This window comes from Maniola hyperantus, chromosome 26, assembly GCF_902806685.2.
Source record: "Maniola hyperantus chromosome 26, iAphHyp1.2, whole genome shotgun sequence".
NCBI lineage: Eukaryota > Metazoa > Arthropoda > Insecta > Lepidoptera > Nymphalidae > Maniola > Maniola hyperantus.
The window spans coordinates 2,987,048-3,008,286 of NC_048561.1; the positions used below are offsets into that span (position 1 = coordinate 2,987,048).

General features: G+C 43.9%; 2 protein-coding genes and 1 long non-coding RNA gene across 4 annotated transcripts in view; 2 read left to right on the forward strand and 1 right to left on the reverse strand.

Annotated features, from left to right (window-relative positions):
- The window catches only part of LOC138404198 (uncharacterized), a 60,517-nt gene that overhangs the window by 31,878 nt on the left and 7,400 nt on the right, over positions 1 to 21,239 (reverse strand). The window lies entirely within an intron of this gene.
- LOC117994088 (UDP-glucosyltransferase 2-like) overlaps positions 1 to 21,239 on the forward strand; it is a 63,260-nt gene that overhangs the window by 19,073 nt on the left and 22,948 nt on the right. The gene's annotated exons all lie outside the window — the stretch shown is intronic.
- LOC138404267 (histone-lysine N-methyltransferase SETMAR-like) lies at positions 14,733 to 15,956 on the forward strand. The gene has a single exon (XM_069507823.1). It carries the CDS (start codon positions 14,829 to 14,831, stop codon positions 15,915 to 15,917), a length of 1,089 nt encoding a protein of 362 aa, XP_069363924.1. The 5' UTR covers positions 14,733 to 14,828; the 3' UTR covers positions 15,918 to 15,956.

Here is a 21,239-nt window from a genome sequence, read left to right on the forward strand (position 1 = left end):
GCAATTGCTCTTATATTGTGGTTATTGAACACAAATACACAGTCCAAAAGATGCTGCACCTACAGAGCATCAGTTACCACGTCAACTCGTCCTTGTTTGCAATAGGTATAAACCTATTGCAAACAAGCATGTGATGTGTATGTATGGATTTGATCTTGAACAATTTGCGTACTTGTTGGCATAAGCATATACAATATTAAGAATGGGACAAGATCTAAGAACTGGCTATCCTAGCTAGATTTTTAGATCTGTGTTAAGGATAGCCAGCTCTCTCCAGGGCGGTTATCCAAAAAGTAAATAAATACATAAGTGCACAAGCACAAATCAGTTATTACAGAAGGTTGTTGTTCTTTGACGTTTTTACACTTTTATTTTTTATTTATTTATTTGACAACTTAAAACTATCATTACAGGCTAACCTAATGCGATAGCTAAGTTAACTTAAATTATTTATATCTACTTATTACCCATTACATACTTTTTACTATTTACAACTAACTGACTAAAACTTAAATAACCTACTTTATTTAAAACTTAACAAAAACGTTGTGACCCTTATGAACTCGCCCAGTGAGCAGCTGAACAGGTCGATGTGTTCAGCGTATCAACTTAAATAAACGTATGAAATTTGTTGTATAGAAGCAGGCGTTACTTTGCGGAAGTCCATGATATACAATGAACCAAAAGCTTAATTTGCTATAATCCGCTGAAACAGGTAGAATCTGTATGGTGCAACATGCAGCATGCGAAATGCACCGCCCGCCCTCCCACTGCTAAACTTCTTCCTGCAACCGGTCAACTCTAGGTCCACATGGCAGTCTATCATATTTGTAAGTGGCCTCGTAGCCAGCCCTATAAGATATGAGTTGCTGTACAATGGTTCTGGTGCTCTCTAACGACCATAAGAAGTCGGGGCTGGCTTCTATGTATTTGAGTATTGTGCCTATAACAAACGGTTGCCAGGCCTTGAGAATGTCGTAGGCTCCATCCTTTTACACTCCTATATCATGAAGGACAGCTGGTAGTGTGTTTATGAAAAGACTGTATTACAGGCACTGGTATATTTGTAAATAACTTTATAAGTACGTATAACGTGTTCGCCCGTTGCACCGCGTATCGCTTCTTGTTTCGACGCGAAGACAGATGTCGCGCGGGCACCCCGCGCCTCCCGCCGCCGGCTGGTTGAGTGCAGTTGCACTAAACAACAGCTGTTATGATGTTTGCAACCTCGTTGTATAGATTATAGCCAGGATATTTCCTCTGATTCTGATATGCATACGAGAGGCATGAGAACCAGGAATTGATACTGTCACGTACCGCCAAGAAATGACTATGTGTTATAACATAGGCAAAACATGAGGATGTCCAGATGACATGCAGATTTCCAAAGCATACTGCTTTACACCCGAAGAATCTATACTCCTGCCGGAAGTTTGTGTTACATGTAATGAGGTTGGTGATTTCTGACAGTAATCGTTTCTGGGTGGAGGTTGTGCGAAGTAGGTTCGGGATTGTGGATGATAGAAGGTCTGGTTCTGTCTTGGTGTACTTAGTTGAGATGGCCTAATCGGGTTGCCTCTGTTGCAACTTGGCGTTGTAGTTCCTTGTTATAGCGCTGAGTTTTAGTACAGAACTCCTTCTAGCTAGTTGTCTGTGCATTCCTTGCTTCTTCGTCGTATTTTTGTTTTATCTCCACGTACTCTTTTACTACATATAAACGACGAGAGAGAGCAGCACATCTGATTCTCCTTTTCTTGGTTGTCATTTATCTTTTTGGGAGTTCGAGTTGCTCAGTGCTCAGTCCACCAGGGTAGTTTAAAACAGTCTTTGGATTTTATTTTTGGGGTGGTTTTTTTACATGCTTTTGTTACATTATCTATGTATTTTCCAACTAGTTCGTCTAACTCTCTTTTATTTTGAATTTGGCTTTGGTCGTACCAATGTCTGTTCCTTTTGACTGTTTGTCAAATTCTTCCTTGATAATGGTCCATTTGGCCTTTTTGGTGTAATATTGTCGTGTTGTTGAAATTTTGTTGTATATAGTTAGTTGGTTTTTGTAATTTCAATGTGAATTTGATTGTGTTGTGGTCAGAGCTGGTGAAGCCCTGCCCCACTGTCCATCCGTCGACTTTACCTAGTAGGTCGACGTCGACACTACACTACTTATTTAACTCCCAAGGCCGCTGTCGCCTCTTCCGGCTAGTTGACCGGCCGGGTGAATGGATATACTGCCATTAGTCGGTCGCCAGGGCCTCGTCCGTTATCTAGCAGGGAGTACCACGAGCAGGTGAGGTTGACAGTTGGGGCCTGCTAGATGGTATCGCCGTTCTCCCCCTTACCCCCCTACGGTTGACTACTCGATCTTTGGACTTAATAGCGAAATATGCGATATTTTATGTCGTTAGAACTGGATTCTCGTGTATTTCCAAATTCCGGTTGTGCACCAAGATCTTTACCGGCTTACCTCGGTCTTTTATTTTTTGGACTACTTTAGTCCCTGAGTATTGGCCCACTATTCCCAGGAATGCCCGCGAGAGCATCTGCGTTCTGAGTTTTGAAATTCAAAAATCTTTGTGTTAAAACCGGATTTCTTTTCATAAAACTGGAAAGCCATTCCAATCCTGGGCAATTATTATCTTTAAACTTGAAAACTTTTCTCCCAATTTTTTCAAGGTAAGCTTGATCCAAAACCGGGTCTTGTTTGTTTGCCTTTATTAGTTTATTTTTATTTTTTTTATTTTTTTTTATTAGATATGCCAACGATAAATTGTAACAACATTCACAAATATTAAAAACATGTCACAAACAATTCCAGTCCTACTACAATCATCAATTATAGGCATATACAGCATTACATAAGTCTCCGATTGTGTTAACAATAAGCTACCTACATTACAAACTTTTAACATTAACCACTAATTAATAAATATAATCTACAGCTAAATTAATAGATACAATTGCTTAATTAATTAAATTAGGTAAGAGTCAGATAACGATAACAATTTAAGGATTAAAGATTACGACAATGTCAGCTCATTCATGGAGTACAATTTTTTCTTAAATTTAATTAGAGAATCGTGGAAGATATCAATGTCAGTGTATGTTAAGTTATTGTAAGAGTTCATTAATCGATTTGAAGGGGCAAATTTTCCTAGATTACTTTTGGAAAAATGGGGCAAGAAAGTTTTATTTACAGGAAGTCTAGGAGGTCGTCGTGGGACATGGATGTTTATCAGGTTCAATAGGTCAGGGGAATCCAGAGTGTTGTGGACAATTTTGTGCAGAGTTATTAAGTCCGACATAAGCCTGCGTTTTTCCAGGGATTGGATTTTAAAGTGTTTCATTCGTATTTCGTAATCGGCGCGATATGGACATGACTTATCTTTGAAGGCCAGGTACCTTGTGAAGGAACGCTGAATTCGCTCTATTCTTGCCGTATGAGTTTTGTAATGCGGATTCCATGCTGGGACTGCATATTCTAAGATACTGCGGGTCAGTGCATTAAATATTTTTATAATGCAATTGGTACTTCTGAGATCGTTGGTATTGCGTTTAATGAAACCCAGCAACTTCCACGCTCGGGTTGTTATGCGGTCAATATGTTCTTTGAGTGTAAGCTTACTATCGATCATGACACCGAGATCACGGATGACTGCAACCTCTTCAAGCTGTTGCTTATGGATAAAATAATGAGTTCTTACAGTGTTCTTTTTGCGCGTGAATTTAATGTGTGCGCATTTTGAGACGTTTAGAGTCATTCTATTCTTAGTACACCAGTCCTCAATAGAGTTCAGATCCTTTTGTAGTAGGTGACTATCTTCGATAGAGTAGATTTCTCGATAAAGCTTAAGATCATCGGCAAATATAGAGCACTTACTATAGCGTATAATATTGGTTATATCGTTAATAAATAACAAAAACAGTAATGGTCCCAAGTGTGAACCTTGGGGCACTCCGGATGTTGCAGTGAAGGGATCAGAGGTGAAACCCTTCACTACTACCCTCAAGACTCTATTAGCAAGGTAAGATCTAAACCAAGATAGCAAGGGGTCGTGGATCCCGTACCCACATAGTTTTAAAATAAGGATGTTGTGGTCTACTTTATCAAATGCACTGCTGAAATCGGTATATATTGAGTCGACTTGTTGTTTGTTATCCACACACTTGGAAATGTACGAAATATAACCGACCAGATTGGAAACTGTGGACCTGTTTCGACAAAAACCATGTTGGTCAGCTGATATAATGCTCTTCGAATAGTGAGACAGAATTGGACATACTAAGCTTTCAAAAACTTTTGAGAATGTATTTAGCATAGAAATGGGTCGGTAATTTTGGACATTATTTTTGTCCCCTTTCTTAAAAATGGGGAGAATGTTGGCCGACTTCCAAAGGTCGGGGAAGGTTGAGGTTGCTAACGAGTTGTTGAAAATCATTTTTAAGGGTAAAGTAAGGTACTTGTAGGTCTTTTTTATAAAGATTGGGGGTATCCCGTCAGGTCCGGCTCCCTTGCTAGGATCCAAAGATTTGAGAGCCTTACTAATCTCGCGTTCAGATATATGTATGTTAGAGAGCGACTTCTGTGAAGAGTGGTCCGCAAAGTTTACTAACCGGTTAGGTGTTGGATCAGTGAACAGGGACGAGAATTGCTTCGCAAACAGGTTGCAGATGTCTTTACCAGAATTGGCCGTACTACCATTGAGCGTCATGTCGGAGGGAATTTCAGAGGAAGAAATATTACGTTCTTTCACGTAAGACCAGAACATTTTAGGTTCGCGCGAGATGGAGTTCTCAGTTCTTGCTATATAGTTCAAATAACAGGATTTGGTTAGGGCTTCAACTCTGGTTTTGGCCAGTGAGAACTCAAGGTAGTCTCTTGGATTGTTGTAGAGTTTCAGACGTCGTCTTATTTTTTCCTTTTCCGCTATTAGCCTCAGTAAGTTTTTTGTGAACCAGACCGGATACTTCCTGTTCTTTGGTATGGCTTTCGGGACTGAAGAGTCGATAACTTTGTTAAGAATGTTATAGAATTTTTCGACCATGACATTAACATCAGTACAAGAATGAAATTCAAGATCCCAATTGACACAACTAAGCTCTGAAATTACTTTGCTGTAGTCCGCTCTCCTAAAACAGTGTGTCGCAAATGACCTACTGCTTAAGAGAGTTTTAGTTGCTAGTGCAATTTCAATGTCCAGTACAGGATGGTGGGGGTCCAATTTACTAAAAAGCTCAAGAGAGTTTGTTACTTTGATATCGCTGAAGTTTGCCAACACCAGATCTAAGACGCGTCCGTTGTGATTTTTTATAGTATTGTACTGGGTAAGATTGTTAAGTGAAAGAAAGTCAATTAAACAGAAACCTAGTGTATTATTGTAATTTGAGGGGGTGGTTAGCTGAGCATTATTTGAATCTAGAGTCCAGTTTATAAAACCTAGATTGAAGTCACCGAGAATCAAAACATCACCTTGATAGGATTGCATAATTGAGCTAACATTATCCAAAACCGCAGTTAAGGTATTTAGAGCTACGGGTGGCGGTAAGTACAGTACACAGATGAGGATATTTTTGAGTAAACCGTTGCTGTTGAATTTGACATTAATCCAGAGATCTTCATGACTACTTTCATAGTGTTCTATGCGACGTGACTCATATCTATTAGATACTGCAAGTAGAACGCCACCGCCTGCTTTGGATGATAGCATTGTAGTTTGTCGGTCCCTTCTATGAATATTAAATTTGTTGGAAAATAGTTCGCTGTCCATGACGGAGTTATCCAACCAGGTTTCTGTCGCTACTATGATATCGTAGTTTGATTGTAAAGTTGCTAGACGAATATCACCAAGTTTGGTATTCATTCCACGGAAATTTTGATAATAAATATTAAACATAGTCCTTAAGGTAAGTAAGTATATCCGGACTTGTGTGGAGGTCAAGCAAAATTAAAGATGGTTTAATGATTCATAACATTTTATCTGTTTCGCAGGCGACTGGTCGTTTTTTCTAATAAATATGCGCCCATTCCTTATCCATACGTATCGAAAACCTTTTTCTTTAGCGACTATTCTCGTACGCGCATGTAACGCTTTGTAATAAGGTGAGAGGTGTTCCGATACGAAAATGAACGATTTATTCACTCCATATCCCAAGTGGTTCGAGCTCAGTCGATCATTAGATTTGTTCTTATTGAATTATGGCTAATAACTGGTAAGGTACACAAAATCTTAAACAATTTCATGAAAACGATCACTCAAGTGTCAAAAGTTAATAAAAATAATTCCTCACCTTGGTTCTATTACAGAGTCCTCCACAACGACACCAAATCTCTTTCTAACATAGCAACAAGTTCTTCCGTGAGCCTAAATATTCTCACATAATCTCTGTCCGTCGAGAGTAGCCGAAGTTCACATTCACGTATTTGACCACCTTCACGCCTTTTTTGTTTTATTATCCTCTTGTTTCTTTTGTACTCTCGAGCTAGAGTCGATCCTTTTCTTTTATCATTTGTACTTCCAGTACGAGACCAAACTTCAGTACCTGGGTGATGGTATGAAAGTGCTTGCTGTGCTCTGCAGTTTATTGAACTTTTTGGCATCAGCTAAATCTTGCACCAAATCTTCTTCAAAAGTACTTTCTAGATAAAGAAAGTTATCGATGTGCTAGTTGTTTAGCTTCTTCTAATAAGAAAAATGTACAAGTTAAGCGAGCAGCCATCTGAATAGTGAAAAATAATAAATAATTAACCCAGATTTTTTTATCATGTGATTATACGAGGAGCTACCCGTGCACTTACCGGCTTCTCCCACCAGTGGGTGAAAGGGGAATTCGTATTTCCCTGTCCACCCACTGTGATAGAGTAGGAATTAAATGCACGTATTGGGCGGGGCTGGGAGTCCTCGCCTTCTACGGACAACCCACCACCACCCATGGCCCCACCAACCTTGCGGTTATATGGGCCGAAACGCGGGAGGGCGCCCGTTCGGTACTTGCTCGGTGGCTCTTTCCCGGGGCGCCTTCTTGACTCCCTACAAGTTCTTTCCTTTCTGCTTCCTTGTCCCCATTATGTCACTCTCCCCATTCTGGGGCAGACGTCACAGATACGGGAGATTCTTGTCGCCGTTCGTGGTGTCTCCTGTTGTCTCCTGTTTCCCACATCCTCTCCTGTCATTGCGTATCTGGATACCTAACCCTCGCTTCCCTCCTCTGAGCTCGTCACGTCGTCGTCATCCTCCTCGCTTCCTTCCTCTCCCTGCTCTCCGCGTCCTCTTCTCCGTCGTCGCTGCCGCACTTCGGAGCAGCTCCTTCTCCTGTACCACGCGTGCGCGAACTCCCGCAGTCCTCGGAAGTTCACCTCCGATCCAGCACCCATCCAGCATCTTGCGTCGGAAGTCCTCATACAGACTGCACTCCCACAGGACGTGGTGCGCATCCTCGTCACTCTCGCCACACTCACACAGACTACTCGCACACAGCCGAAACCCATGCAGGCGCCACCGGAAGCATCCATGACCCGTGAGCAGCTGCGAGGTTTCATAGTCCGGAGATACCCAAGTCGCCTTGAGTCTCTCCGTCACCGCAGGGAAAAATCGCCGGAGATGACTGCCTCTTTCATCGCTCGCCCAGCGTTCCTGCCACAAGTCGACCACAGCGGACCATATCTCGCGCTTCCGACTGCTCAACTCCAGCTTGGTCGCGGACTGGCGCGCCAGATCTACCCTGCCAGCGCGGATGACCTCCAGGTCCGCAGGCAGAACACCCGCTAAGACCGACAGCGCAGAGGTACTGGTGGTACGATACGCCTTAGTCAAGAGGATGAGTAGCCCCCTCTGCGCCTTAAGGAGTTGAGACCGCACGACGTGCAGAGTCGCCCTCTCGGCCCAACACGCAGCCGCATACGTGATCGTCGCAACAAAAGTGCCCTGGTATAAAATGCGTAGGGCTTTATAACGAATGCCCCAGGAAGCGGTCGACACACGCGACATCGTCCCGAAGCATTTAGCCGCCCGCTCACCGATCGACCTCGCATGCGGTGCGAATGAGCGACTTCCATCGATCGTAACGCCAAGCACGACAGCCTCCGCCCCGAATTTGACCGAGCAGCCACCTAGTTTGATCACTGGGGGCCGCAGCCCAAGCTTGCCCCTGAGCGCAACCATTTGCGACTTAGCAGGGGCAAACGCCAGCCGATTTCGGCATCCCCAGTCCTCAAACTGCCTGATGGTGTTGGCAGCGGCGACCTCGATCGCCCGGCGGTTGTTGGCTTCGATCAAAACCGTGACGTCGTCCGCGTACGCTATAACCTTGACCCCCCCTGGTAGCGGCAATCGAAGCAAGTCGTCGAGTAGGACGTTCCATAACGCGGGGCCCAGCACCGACCCCTGCGGGCATCCCATGGTTGAAGTCTTCCATCGCACTCGGTTGCCCACGAATAACCCAACTCGCCTATCGACGCCTTCTACGGACACTCGGAAGGATCTGCCCTCCAAGAAAGATGCTACCAGCCGCACTATCGCAGGTGGTAGGTTGGTCGAGAGGAGCTTCGCCAGGAGGCCGGCATGCCACACTCGGTCGAAGGCCTTCTCGATATCGAGGAAGACTCCGACGGTGCAGTATCCTTTGTTCTTCTCGCTGGCGATAAAATTGAGTCCTCTCGCAAGCTGGAGCGTCGTGGAATGGTAGCTGCGGAAGCCAAATTGTTCGGCCCGCGGACGTAGGTGCGGGGCAAGCCTTCGCAGCAGAAAGCGCTTGAACAGCTTGGCAATGTGCGGCAGGAGGGTGATGGGTCTGTAGCTTCCTGGAAGGCGCCGGTCTTTTCCCGGTTTGGGGATGGTGATCACCTTCCCCAGCTTCCAAGTATCCGGGAAATGGGCGGTGCGGAGAATGCCATTGAATAGTCTCGTGAGTGCGACGAGACCTAAGACTGGGCAGCTGCTGGATTGCGGCAATCGGGATTCTGTCGTAGCCTGGCGCCTCTGACGGGGATATGAAATCGTCTCCCCGGAGCGGAGGGTTTTGGGACGACAGAAATTCCTCAATTTGGTCCTGGATCTCTGCGTGGTGCCTACGCACGGTGTCGTCGTTGGCCGGTGGGTTGGGTGTGAACTGGGTCTCCATATACTCCGCCATGATCTCTGCGCGGTCTTTAGCGGAGTATCTTCGCCTACCCTGACTGTCCAGCAGAGTGTAGACGGGTGAGTCGGTCCCGGTGAGCGTCTTGCACAGGTGGTAAAGCGTGGTCTCAGACTCGGACGCCGCGTCGATTGTCCTCTCCCAGTCTTCATCTTCGCGGACGACGAGCGCCAGCGCCACCTCCTGTGCAAGACGGTTGAGATCACGCTTCACTCTCGGGCAGCGAGTCCGCGCCCATAGTTTGCGTAGGGCGCGCTTCTTCTCAAGCTTGTCCCGGAGTGAGCTCGGTAGTAGGTCTCTTTTCCTTGTGGGGGGGTCTGGTTGTTGTGGCTTCGGTTTTGGCGTGCTGTATGGCCGATGTTATGGCACATGCAGCCCGGTCGACGTCAGCTGGGGTCGTGATGACCGGTGAGCTCAATCTCCGACAGCGCGGCCGCGTATTTCTCCCAGTTTGTTTTTGTACTGGGCGGTCGCGGGATAGTGAAGTCGCGCTGGAGGTTGAGCGTGACCAATATGGGTAGGTGTTCAGTGTTGAGGTCATACATTGGCTCGACACTGATAGGGTGGTCCAGTCTGTGGTGTAGCACGATGCCCAACACGTCTGGTTGGTGGTCATGGGCTGCAGGTATATTGGTCGGCGCGCCCGGTCCCAATACACCGTAGTTATGGCGCTCGCTGTCCTCAAACAGCGTCCTTCCGGCCGCGGAGTTGACGCGTGAGCCCCAAGCTTGGTGTTTCGCGTTTAGGTCCCCCACGACTAGTGTAGGCACTTGCGACTCGAGGAGGGTGTGGACATCGGTACCGTGGAAAGGCTTGTTCGGTGGTCGGCATAGATGTTTAGCTCCTTTTCGCCGGCTTGAACACGCACTCCCTGTGTGCGCAGAGATGTATAGGGCGCGTGCTCGAGCTCCTCGTGTACTAGATCTCTCCGCACCAGGGCCGCTGTTCCTCTGTAGGCGAAGCCCCGGGGGGAGATCTCGTCGCGCCGGTACACGAAGTAATTGGGTACTCGGAGCTCTATATGGTCCGCGAGCTTTGTTTCTCCCAGGAGGATGACATGTACGTCCTACGACTGGGAGAGCTGCGTAAGCTCGCGGACGTGGCCTCTGATGCCGCCTGGATTCCAGTATCGGATTCTCAGCAGGAATGGAGCCGAGTGAGGGGTGTGAGGGCACTTCCTCCAGCGATCGGCTGTCCGTGCTTGATATGCTGGATGTCCGCGACGAGCAGGATGATTCGGTCTGCCGAGACGGGCGGCTAGCAATGCTCAGCATAACCCGTTTGTCCTCTTGGTTGTCAGGAGATCCGGAGGATGACGTGGAGGGACGAGCACGCTTGGCGATTTCGTGACCGAGCGTAGACTTAGTTACCCCGGACATGATGTGCCGCGGCTCATCGACCTCCTCCTCTTGGGGGTTTGGTGGTGGCGGAGGTCTTGAAGTTGAAGCGACGGCAAGGGGTTGTCGTGATGAGACGACGACAGGGAACGGGGTGATCGTCTGATCGATTATATCCCGACGTACTTACTACTGCACGTGGGATCCCCGTCCGCCCTCTTGCTCGTGGTCTAGGTCTTTGGTCCTTGGGATTGTCCGACATGGTCGGTGTTGCAACTCGCTACCCTTAAACAGGGCGACGTGCTCTAACCGCTTGCAACCCAGCCGGGTGAGACCCCGAGGGGAGACCCAGCTTAGGTGCCGCGTCCGGAGCAGCCGTCGACCCTGTTTGGTGTGGAGGGTTTTTTTTTTTTTTAACTTGTCGCTGTGACAAGTGTCAGCGCACCCCTGACAAGATGTCAGAGACTTTTAATTTTATGATTTATTACAATTCACTTACTTTTATTTCTTATACTTAATTTTACCTAATTTATATACAGAAGTGTCGTTTTATGCAAGTTGAAAGGAATAGAACCATTCAATTTCTGTCCATGTTAGTTCTAGTATTCTTATAATAGTAAACAACATTGGGCCTTTATTATCTGGTTCTGTTCCTTTCAATGGCTATTCTCGGTATTTAAGAATACTTGCCGGCTTGCAGTGCTCTCCAGTATGGCGGGGATAGAGCCCCTGCACAGTTCTATTTGGATTTGCTGGTGTAGGTCCTCCCGTATTCTGCTGTGCTGCGGACAGTCGATGAGTAGATGTAAAATCGACTCACCGACACTATCGTCGCAGACACAGCCAGGACCTTCCTTACACTTGAACCTGTGCAGGTACTCTGAAAACCCGCCATGCCCACTGAACACTTGGACTAGAACTGGTGTCAGTGTTAACTTGCGCAAGATAGCATTGGCTCCTTCCACTGTTGGGAAGAACGACTTGGTGACTGCAGCTTTTTCAGTAGTTTTGTATATATTTTGCCAAATTTTCACGGATTCATGTCTTATATATCTTTTGATAAAGGATATAGGACACGCGTCGTAGTCGGGGGCTGTCTTTTTCGTTAGTGCTGCTTCCTTTGCTAACTAATCTGCTCTTTCGTTGCCCTCCACTCCGACGTGAGCCCTTATCCAGAAAAGTCTAATAATTTTTTGTTCGTCTTTAAATTTTTTCAGATTTCAGACTAACTAGCAGTGTACAATCTGCTTAGTCCTACCTCTAGTTACTTATAACTACTTAAAAACTATCTCCGCTAATTTTTAGAGCTCGACTCTACCTCGACTCCAGATAGAGTCGCCCGTCCGATGTCAGTCGATAGCCCTTGACAAGGGCTAGTCAATAGCGAAAACCGCTTCGCGCCACGACCAATAGTTTTCGAGATATTCCACTTTCAAATTTTTCAAAATGGCCGACCAAAATGTTGGCTAGGTCTAGACCGAATTTAATAATTTAATTTCTCGGGAACTACTGGGCGTAGAGATGCGCGCGACGGCTAGCCGTAGTCGTCTCGTTGCAGGCTATACGCTTACCGGACCCAAAACTAGGTTTGGGGTCGACTCTATCTAGAGTCCTAGCCGGCGCAAGTGGTAGAGCTCGCCACAATAAAGAGCTCAGAGAAAACCGCAGTCCTGTGCGTTAATTTAAAGCGAAGCTATGCCCCTTTGAAATTTTTCAAAATGGCCGCCGATTTGGACAGAAGGTCCAGATTAGCCGGGTTTCAACGTAAACTGCCCGTGTTTGGGCTTGTTGAATAGGTCTCTTAATCACCTATTCAACTCCGGTAATAGGGCAGTTCTAAAAGTAACCCCCGATTTTTGGGGGTTGAAAAACCTCTAATTTTTGACTAATTTTACAATTAAAAATACTTACAAAAATGTAGCGATTTGGAAAAACTTCAAAGGACTTAACCTATCTTAATACTATTTTTCAAGATAGGTTGCAGGGCTGTTGCACCCCTACTTTAAACACCACGTGGCAACCTAAAGTTTAAAAAATCATATCTTAAAAACTACTCGACAGAAAATTTTAAAATTTTGAATACAGGTAAAACTTATTAAGCTTTACAGTTTAACTCATAATAAAAGGGGGGTGTCGATCTATTTTTTGAAAAAAAAATAATTTTGAAGTTTTGATAAAACTTTAAGGTGTCAACTCTACAACCACTTAACGTTAAGGTACGCCCGATGTGTCGTCGTGCAGCTCTCTTTGTACCCTGTCGATGGAGGTCAGCAGCAGCGCCCTCTGACGTCTGGAAGTCCGAGCACGTGGCCACGTGGTTTTCTGTTTTCCTCTATTTTCTCCGCACGCTTGCACGGGAAAAATCGAAATGAGGTGTCACCTTGTAGAATTTGGTAAGGCGCATCAAATGACGTCATAAAATTGGTAGGTCGTCGATTTAGTTTGGGCAGCGTTCGCCGTCAAAGTTTGAAAATTTTCAAATTTTTCGGTTTTTACGTCACTGCACATCCAATTTTGCTCCAATTTTCACACACTTTGCACCACTTTGTAGCGCTCACCAAGACGCAACTTTTGATATATCGCACTTTTAATTTGGTTGCGAAAACCCCACTTTTCCGAATTTTTAAAGATTTAAAATGCTCGGAGCGGACACAAAAACACTTGGGACGCGTGCGTTTCCGACCGTGGGGGACGGCGGAGAGCCGTGTGGAGGGTTATGGCGTGCTGGGTTCTTTCCTCAAGAAAGAAGCGCTGGGATGAATGCGTTTATTGCCTCGGCTGGGTGCGACGCGTCCGCACGCGGTTCGACCCGGCCGCTTCCTCAAGCCGCACGAGTGCGGCGAGTACAGCTGTCACCGGGGACCGCGGGGAGTGGGGTACAGAAGACCGAGACTGAAACGCTATCTATGTCTGGGGGCTCAACATCCCGGGATCGAGCACACGCAAGAGAGAGAGAAAATTTTGCTTCTTCTCTGCACTATACAGACATAGATTTGCTGCTGCTGTTTTTATTTTGTAAATTCAGCGTACCTAGTTTAAGAGATGGCGCTGCATTATATTTTTTACTCCCCTTGCGTACCGTCGCACATACGGCAAAATTACCACTTTAGGGGGTCAAAAATCAAAAAAGTGAAATAATATGTGTATTTATGCTTAGAAATGTGCCTGACCTATAAAGGCCCTACCTACCTACCTAAAAGGTACTTATTTACAGGTAGAAATAAAATAGTATTGAAAAAAAAAATTAGTACATTTTACTTAGATAATAATTATCAATCATACATCAATTATGTCTTAAACAGATAGGTAGTTAATTAGTTACTATCACTGTCGTCATGATCATCCATTATTTCGTCGTCATCATCCTTGTTTTCGATCGTTTCTGCAAGTGGCACATTCAACATTTCCAGCACCTCCTTAGGAAACGGTTTTCTTTTTTTATTATGGCTCCTCCTCTTGGATGCAATAATTGGATCAGAAGCTATTAGCATCCAGTGCACAATGTCTGTATTAGTGTGGATTCTGGAGGTTTTTCTAGCATGGAAAAGTCGTACTCCTTTATATTCTTTTTGACTAGTTTCCTAGTAGGATCTAAGCCTGTAATAGCCCCAGATTTTGTAGGCTCCGCCAAAAACTTCCTTGCAGTATTCCCATCGTTTGAGTTGCCTCCACCCTGCTTCGGTTGGTCTACCACTAATCCCATTTGCTGGTAAAACTTAGTGGTAATTTCTTCTTTTCTCTTTTTTATATTTTCTTTGGCTTCCGTACCCCTCGCTTGCCATTGCCGTAATTCTAGTTTATATGAGATATGTAACAAGTACTCATAACATCTAAGGTATGAGTGCAGTACGGATATCCCAAACTTAAATGAATTGGTCCTAGGATATTGTTTCTTCAAAAGTAAGTCAAGGTTGTTGAGATCCTTGGGTGTTGCTTTGCACACATTACACGCTTGCGATGACGATGTGTTTGTGAGTACGTTGCATGTCTTTCCGTCCATCATTGTACACACAGCATGATGTTCAAACGTTAAGACTCAAATATCAAGTTTGCATCTTACCTCAGTAAGATGCAAACTTGATATTTGTTCTTGTATTGCATCGTAATGGAGTTTTACCGATTCTTTTGTCTCCTTCTCAATCTGCAGGCGAATGATGCGGTTATATCTCGACGAAGACGGGCTTGGGTTTTGCCAGAAAATCTGTTTTCTATTCATTGTGACCTCTGACATTTGTAATGGTATTATACAGGGTGGGCCAAGAATTCGTTAACATTTAAATGTAACTTACCGCGCAAACTATTGCCGTGCGGGGCGCGGGCGCGGGCGGGGGCACTAGCTCGCTTCTTGGAAATTTAGTCGCAATGGATCGCTTCACGGGGCCGCAACGCGCTTACTGCGTGAAACAGTTTTATTTAAACAACTTTTCGCTCATTACTGTGAGACGCTTATTTCGCGTTGAATATGGTTTACACGACTTAAGTCAGTGTCCAAGTGCTCCTTTAATAAAGAAATGGGTGAAGAAGTTCGAAGAGACGGGATCTACACTAAATGTGAAACAAACCGGCGGCCCGCGGACTTCTCGGAGCGAAGAGAACGTGCAGCAAGTTTCCGCTTCTGTTCGACGTGATCCAGATTTATCGACACGCAAACGTTCGGCTGAATTAGGATTATCCCGCACATCATTACGCCGTATTTTGAAATTAGATTTGAAATTACATCCATATAAGATCCAGCTAGTGCAAGAACTAAACCCTAATGATTTAAATTTGCGTAAGTCATATGCCGAAACAATGTTAACTCGATTCAGTAATTTTCACAACATCTTATTCTCTGACGAAGCCCATTTCCACCTAAATGGACATGTAAACAAACAGAATTGCAGGTATTGGAGCAGCGAAAATCCTAAAGCTAAACATGAGAGGCCACTTCACTCTCCCAAGGTAACTGTATGGGCTGCAATTTCAGCAAAAGGAATCATCGGACCTTACTTTTTTGAAGATTCTCGAGGCCGTTCAGTTACTGTTAATTCTGCCGAGTATGTGAAAATGTTACGGGAGTTCTTAGCACCGATGCTACTGGAATTTGCTGGCTATAATCGTAACACATGGTTTCAACAAGATGGAGCCACGTGTCACACATCGAACGAGTCCTTGCCGGTGGTCAAAGACATGTTTCCGGAAAAGCTGATATCCAGACGGGGTGACATCCCATGGCCACCCAGAAGTCCAGATCTATCACCAGCAGACTTCTTTTTATGGGGTTATTTAAAGAGTCGTGTCTACATTGATAAACCGAATACACTGCGTCAACTTAAAGAAAAAATCATCGAAGAGATGTCGGCGATCTCGCGGCCTCTTTGCAGAAGAGTATTCGAAAACTTTAGGACTCGCTTAGATGAGTGCAAAAACCGAAACGGTGGTCATTTAGACGAAATAATTTTTAAAAAATAAATTACAACTAATTAGCTTTCTCGTAAATAAACGATTTCTAAAATATGTTAAATGGTTTTTTTTATACGATTTTTTCAATAGGTATGACACACGTGTACATCTGGTTGGTACCCGATCCCGACTGCCTTTGCTAGGGCAGCGCGCCGCGAGCGCCGCATACCCCTTGCCCCCTTTCCCCGCTAACACCCGCGTGTTCGGGGAAACGCTAGGCTTCAAGGTCAATACATGTACTTACAGGAGCACACGCCACAACATCTCGATTTAGAATCCAATTGTCGCTTTACTCTGGTAGTTGCCACTTTCGCTGCATAGTTGGAGCAGGAATTTTCAATATGTCTTCGGATGGACAGAGTGCTCCATCATAATGCCTCTGGGCATAAGGCATCCCTATTCAGTGGGTAATCATATACCGTATATGCCACATTTTCTAAAGGCATTTTTAATTGTATTCGAAGAGAAAGCTTTAATAAAAGCAGGATTCAATATTTTGATGAAAATTTGAACGATCATGCTTCTGAGTAGGATTCTTTTTCATAAAATCCTTTACGCTTTAGCTCCTGTAACTCTTTAAAGATCTGTACGCACCTGAGCTGCGCTGCGTGTCGCTGCAGTCCGACTGCAGAAAGCGTCACTTCAGGTCGCTCACGGCACCTACCGCACTACAACTGCAGTACGCGGCAGCTCGCGTCACTTGCGCGTCAATTCTATACCCGTTCGCGTACGAGCAACAACATCGCAAGATGAGCGACAGTGAAGAGGGACCTTAATGCTTTGTAAACGCCGACATCTAGCGGCTGCAGAATATGCGTATTAAGCTGGGTATCCATTTGCACAGCCTCGTGGCGAGCTGCCTCATCCTGAGCGTGCCGCGGGCTGCGGAAAGTACACGCGTCTCCACTTGAGCACACATACCTAATTTTCTCGACTTTTGACATTTAAAATAGCGATAATTGTCGGTGTCGTTTCTTGCGGACGAGATCACTTGTCTTCAATAGAATAACGGAATTGCGATGGCGGTTAATTTTTATAATTACTTGATATCGTTATACGAAGAGCGAGAGGCGCGCAAAACCCAGCGCAGACGAATTAGGGATTGATAGGGACCATTGAGACACGGAATAGATCTGCAGGTGAGTTCATAAAATAAATAAATTAAAATTATTTTTTATTCAAGTAAACTTTCATAAGTGCTTTCGAATAGTCAGATGCATCTACCACTGGTTCAGAATGCCCTTCCTACCGAGAAGAACTCGGCGGTTGCTCTTTTCAAATATTTGATATAGGTACAAGATTATGCCATGTATAAAATAGAATTTGCTGTCCTGTGCGTTGCTGGAACGAGCTGCAGGTCAAATTCACGCTCTTTTATCATTTAGATAATCTTCAATTGTGTAATATGCTTTTTTCAGGAGCATATTTTTAAAAGATTTTTTAAACTTGTGCAAATATAAGTCCAAAATGGTTTGCGGGATTTTATTATAAAAGGTTACTAAGTACATACTAATATTAATTAAAGTAACAGCATCTCAAATATCGAACATTGACGAAGTTCCCGCGTCTTCTAAACTTCTAAACTTCGTCATCAGCAAGTCAACATCAGCTTTCACAACTTTCTTCTACGAGACATTTCACCGCGATTAATAGCCTCATCTGGTGACAGATGGGCTGGCTCATTTTTTGCGCAACGGATCAGCCTGGCTGTCCAGCGCGGAAATGCAGCCAGTATTCTTGGCACCATTCCACGCGGTCATGATTTATATAGTAATTAGATAAGGCTAGCTTTAAGTTTTATTGTAATATTAAAAAAAAAAAAAAAAAAAAAAAAAACATCTGCTATATCTATATATAAAAAAGGAAAAGGTGACTGACTGACTGACTGACTGATCTATCAACACACAGCTCAAACTACTGAACGGATCGCGCTGAAATTCGGCATGCAGATAGCTATTATGATGTAGGCATCCGCTAAGAAAGGATTTTTTAAAATTCAACCCCTAAAGGGTTAAAATAGGGGTTTGAAGTTTGTATGAAAGTTAGTCAGATTTCAAGTTAGAAGTTTGAAGTTTTTTAGTTAATATTTTTGCAATTAGCAGTATGACATATTTTAATAAGCTCACATGTTAAAATCTCATTGTTAAAGATCAAGTTTAAGGGTGTAAAATAGGGGTTTAAAATTTTGTTTACTCCACGCGAACGAAGTGGCGGGCACAAGCTAGTTAAAAATAAAATGAAAAGTGTTATATCTTGTACGATGGTACGGAACCCTTCCTGTGCGAGTCCAACTCCCACTTGGCCAATTTTTTGTTTCAGCCGACAGGTACAAACTAAAATGAAGTTAGCTATACTTCTGAGTGTTCTGTCAACGTCACACGCATACAACATACTATGCCTGCAGAATGTGCCTTCCAAAAGCCACTTCCATCTTGGAAAGGGGCTGGTTTACCCCCTACTTGAAGCTGGACATAAGGTAATTTATCTTTAGGGTTCCATGTAAAAAAGGAACTTTTATAGGATTCAAAAAAATGGTTCCTGCTTCACCTTTCTATTATTGTACCTCAAGGGCCAAGGCATCGCCAAGGTCCACGGATCCATACGAAGCGATTTGCCTCCTCATTTCTGATTCGAACCACTAAGATCAGTGACACACAGTGATCAGTAAGACACAAAGACCAGTGAAACATAATATTTAGAAAGAGAAGTAATGAAGCATTAATTATATTTATAATAAGATTAATGCTTCGTACCAATTAGTTTGAAGATGTTGAAGAATAAATGTTCCACTGGTCTTTGCATTTTAAAGTATTTGTAGTTCAGGAATCCAGTACTTCTCTCTTCCCTGCCCTGTATGTAGCATATCTCATGCTTGACTTTATAATTGTTGTTAAGAATGTTAAAAGAATGCCAGCGCCTAAACTGATCTTAAGACTATTCAGAAATTCAGGGCTTTGGATGCCCAAAGATAACTTCTCAGTTAATTTCTCTTCTGATCTAAATGATATTATACCCATCGAGAAAATATTACCTCTAAATTCATATTGTATGGGGACCGTGATAGATGAATTGGATCCAGGTAAAGTTATTAAACAACCACTGACCCTACTAAGTAGTTGCAACTTTTGAGGTTTGGAAGAACACTCTATTTCTGGTAAGTAGAATGAACAGTTACTATCAAATTTCATGATCCCAGTTACTTTGATATCTATAGGTGTAATAACCACAAATGGTTCTTCATCGCATCCAGTGCATCCATATGTGTAGTCAACACGAATAGAGCATGATGCTGATTCCACTATTACACTATTTTTTTTATTATGTAACCAGTAACATATTTTTTTGCCTCTTTACTGGTAGTGTTATTATTCATTGATTCTGTTTCCGATGTTTGCATGAAACAGTTTATTACGGAATCCACATTAACAATATCAGTGGGTTCTTCACGTGCTTCTTTTTCTTTATAATTTAGCAAGTTTTTTGGAGGTTTAAATAATGCCTTATTGTCATCTCGCTCGCAGTTTGCTTCAACTGAGTGTGGTGAAGTTAAATTATTAACTAGCAACGTTTTTAAGGCACCTATTATACCTAGCATAAATAAAACCTAGCAAGTTGGAGACGTGTTTCGTACACCATTGCTCCTTATATTGCAGATTTTTTTTTTTAATGGAATCTGGTTTATATTTCTTGTCAACAGACTACTTACTCCAATAATTAAATAATTAAACATTTCTTTATATACATTAATATAGTTTGCTATTAAGAAAGCATAAGAGATGTAAACTGAGACGTTTTTGATCTTTGAATAATGTAAAAAAATCATGATGCAATTGCCGGTTCATTCACAGTTTCCTCAACCTCTGATAATACAACAGGTATTGTATCATAATTTAGACATTGTGGCGGGTTGGGTTGTGAGAAAAGAAAGAGTCAGGTGAGATAACTAGTATAATCACTTAAAATCGGTAACAACTAAAACAGAAAAACGCGCGAAACACGAATAGGTATGACACACGTGTACATCTGGTTGGTACCCGATCCCGACTGCCTTTGCTAGGGCAGCGCGCCGCGAGCGCCGCATACCCCTTGCCCCCTTTCCCCGCTAACACCCGCGTGTTCGGGGAAACGCTAGGCTTCAAGGTCAATACATGTACTTACAGGAGCACACGCCACAACATCTCGATTTAGAATCCAATTGTCGCTTTACTCTGGTAGTTGCCACTTTCGCTGCATAGTTGGAGCAGGAATTTTCAATATGTCTTCGGATGGACAGAGTGCTCCATCATAATGCCTCTGGGCATAAGGCATCCCTATTCAGTGGGTAATCATATACCGTATATGCCACATTTTCTAAAGGCATTTTTAATTGTATTCGAAGAGAAAGCTTTAATAAAAGCAGGATTCAATATTTTGATGAAAATTTGAACGATCATGCTTCTGAGTAGGATTCTTTTTCATAAAATCCTTTACGCTTTAGCTCCTGTAACTCTTTAAAGATCTGTACGCACCTGAGCTGCGCTGCGTGTCGCTGCAGTCCGACTGCAGAAAGCGTCACTTCAGGTCGCTCACGGCACCTACCGCACTACAACTGCAGTACGCGGCAGCTCGCGTCACTTGCGCGTCAATTCTATACCCGTTCGCGTACGAGCAACAACATCGCAAGATGAGCGACAGTGAAGAGGGACCTTAATGCTTTGTAAACGCCGACATCTAGCGGCTGCAGAATATGCGTATTAAGCTGGGTATCCATTTGCACAGCCTCGTGGCGAGCTGCCTCATCCTGAGCGTGCCGCGGGCTGCGGAAAGTACACGCGTCTCCACTTGAGCACACATACCTAATTTTCTCGACTTTTGACATTTAAAATAGCGATAATTGTCGGTGTCGTTTCTTGCGGACGAGATCACTTGTCTTCAATAGAATAACTTAGAGCGAGAGGCGCGCAAAACCCAGCGCAGACGAATTAGGGATGTGTGTGATCCATTTGATTTAGACGATAGAGAGTTTCAATCGCTTTGGCGGATCTCCAAGCCGATGGCTCATTATATTGTAGGGAGACTTTCCGAGGATTTGGAGCCTCAAACCAGTGACGGCCTGCCTGTTCATCTCAAGGTAAGTGAAAATGCCTACCTACCGCTCGGAGTTATGTGTCTAAGAAGTACTTACTGAAAAAATAGTAGTCAATAGATTTTGTGAATAAAAGTTAAAATGATAAAAAGACCCTTACAATTACAATACATTAATGCTTACAAGTAAGAAAGGTGCCTTTGTGCTGTGATGGTCGCTTCTCGTCGTAAAGCGTTTGCTTCTGCGCGTTGAACATTTGCTTCTTC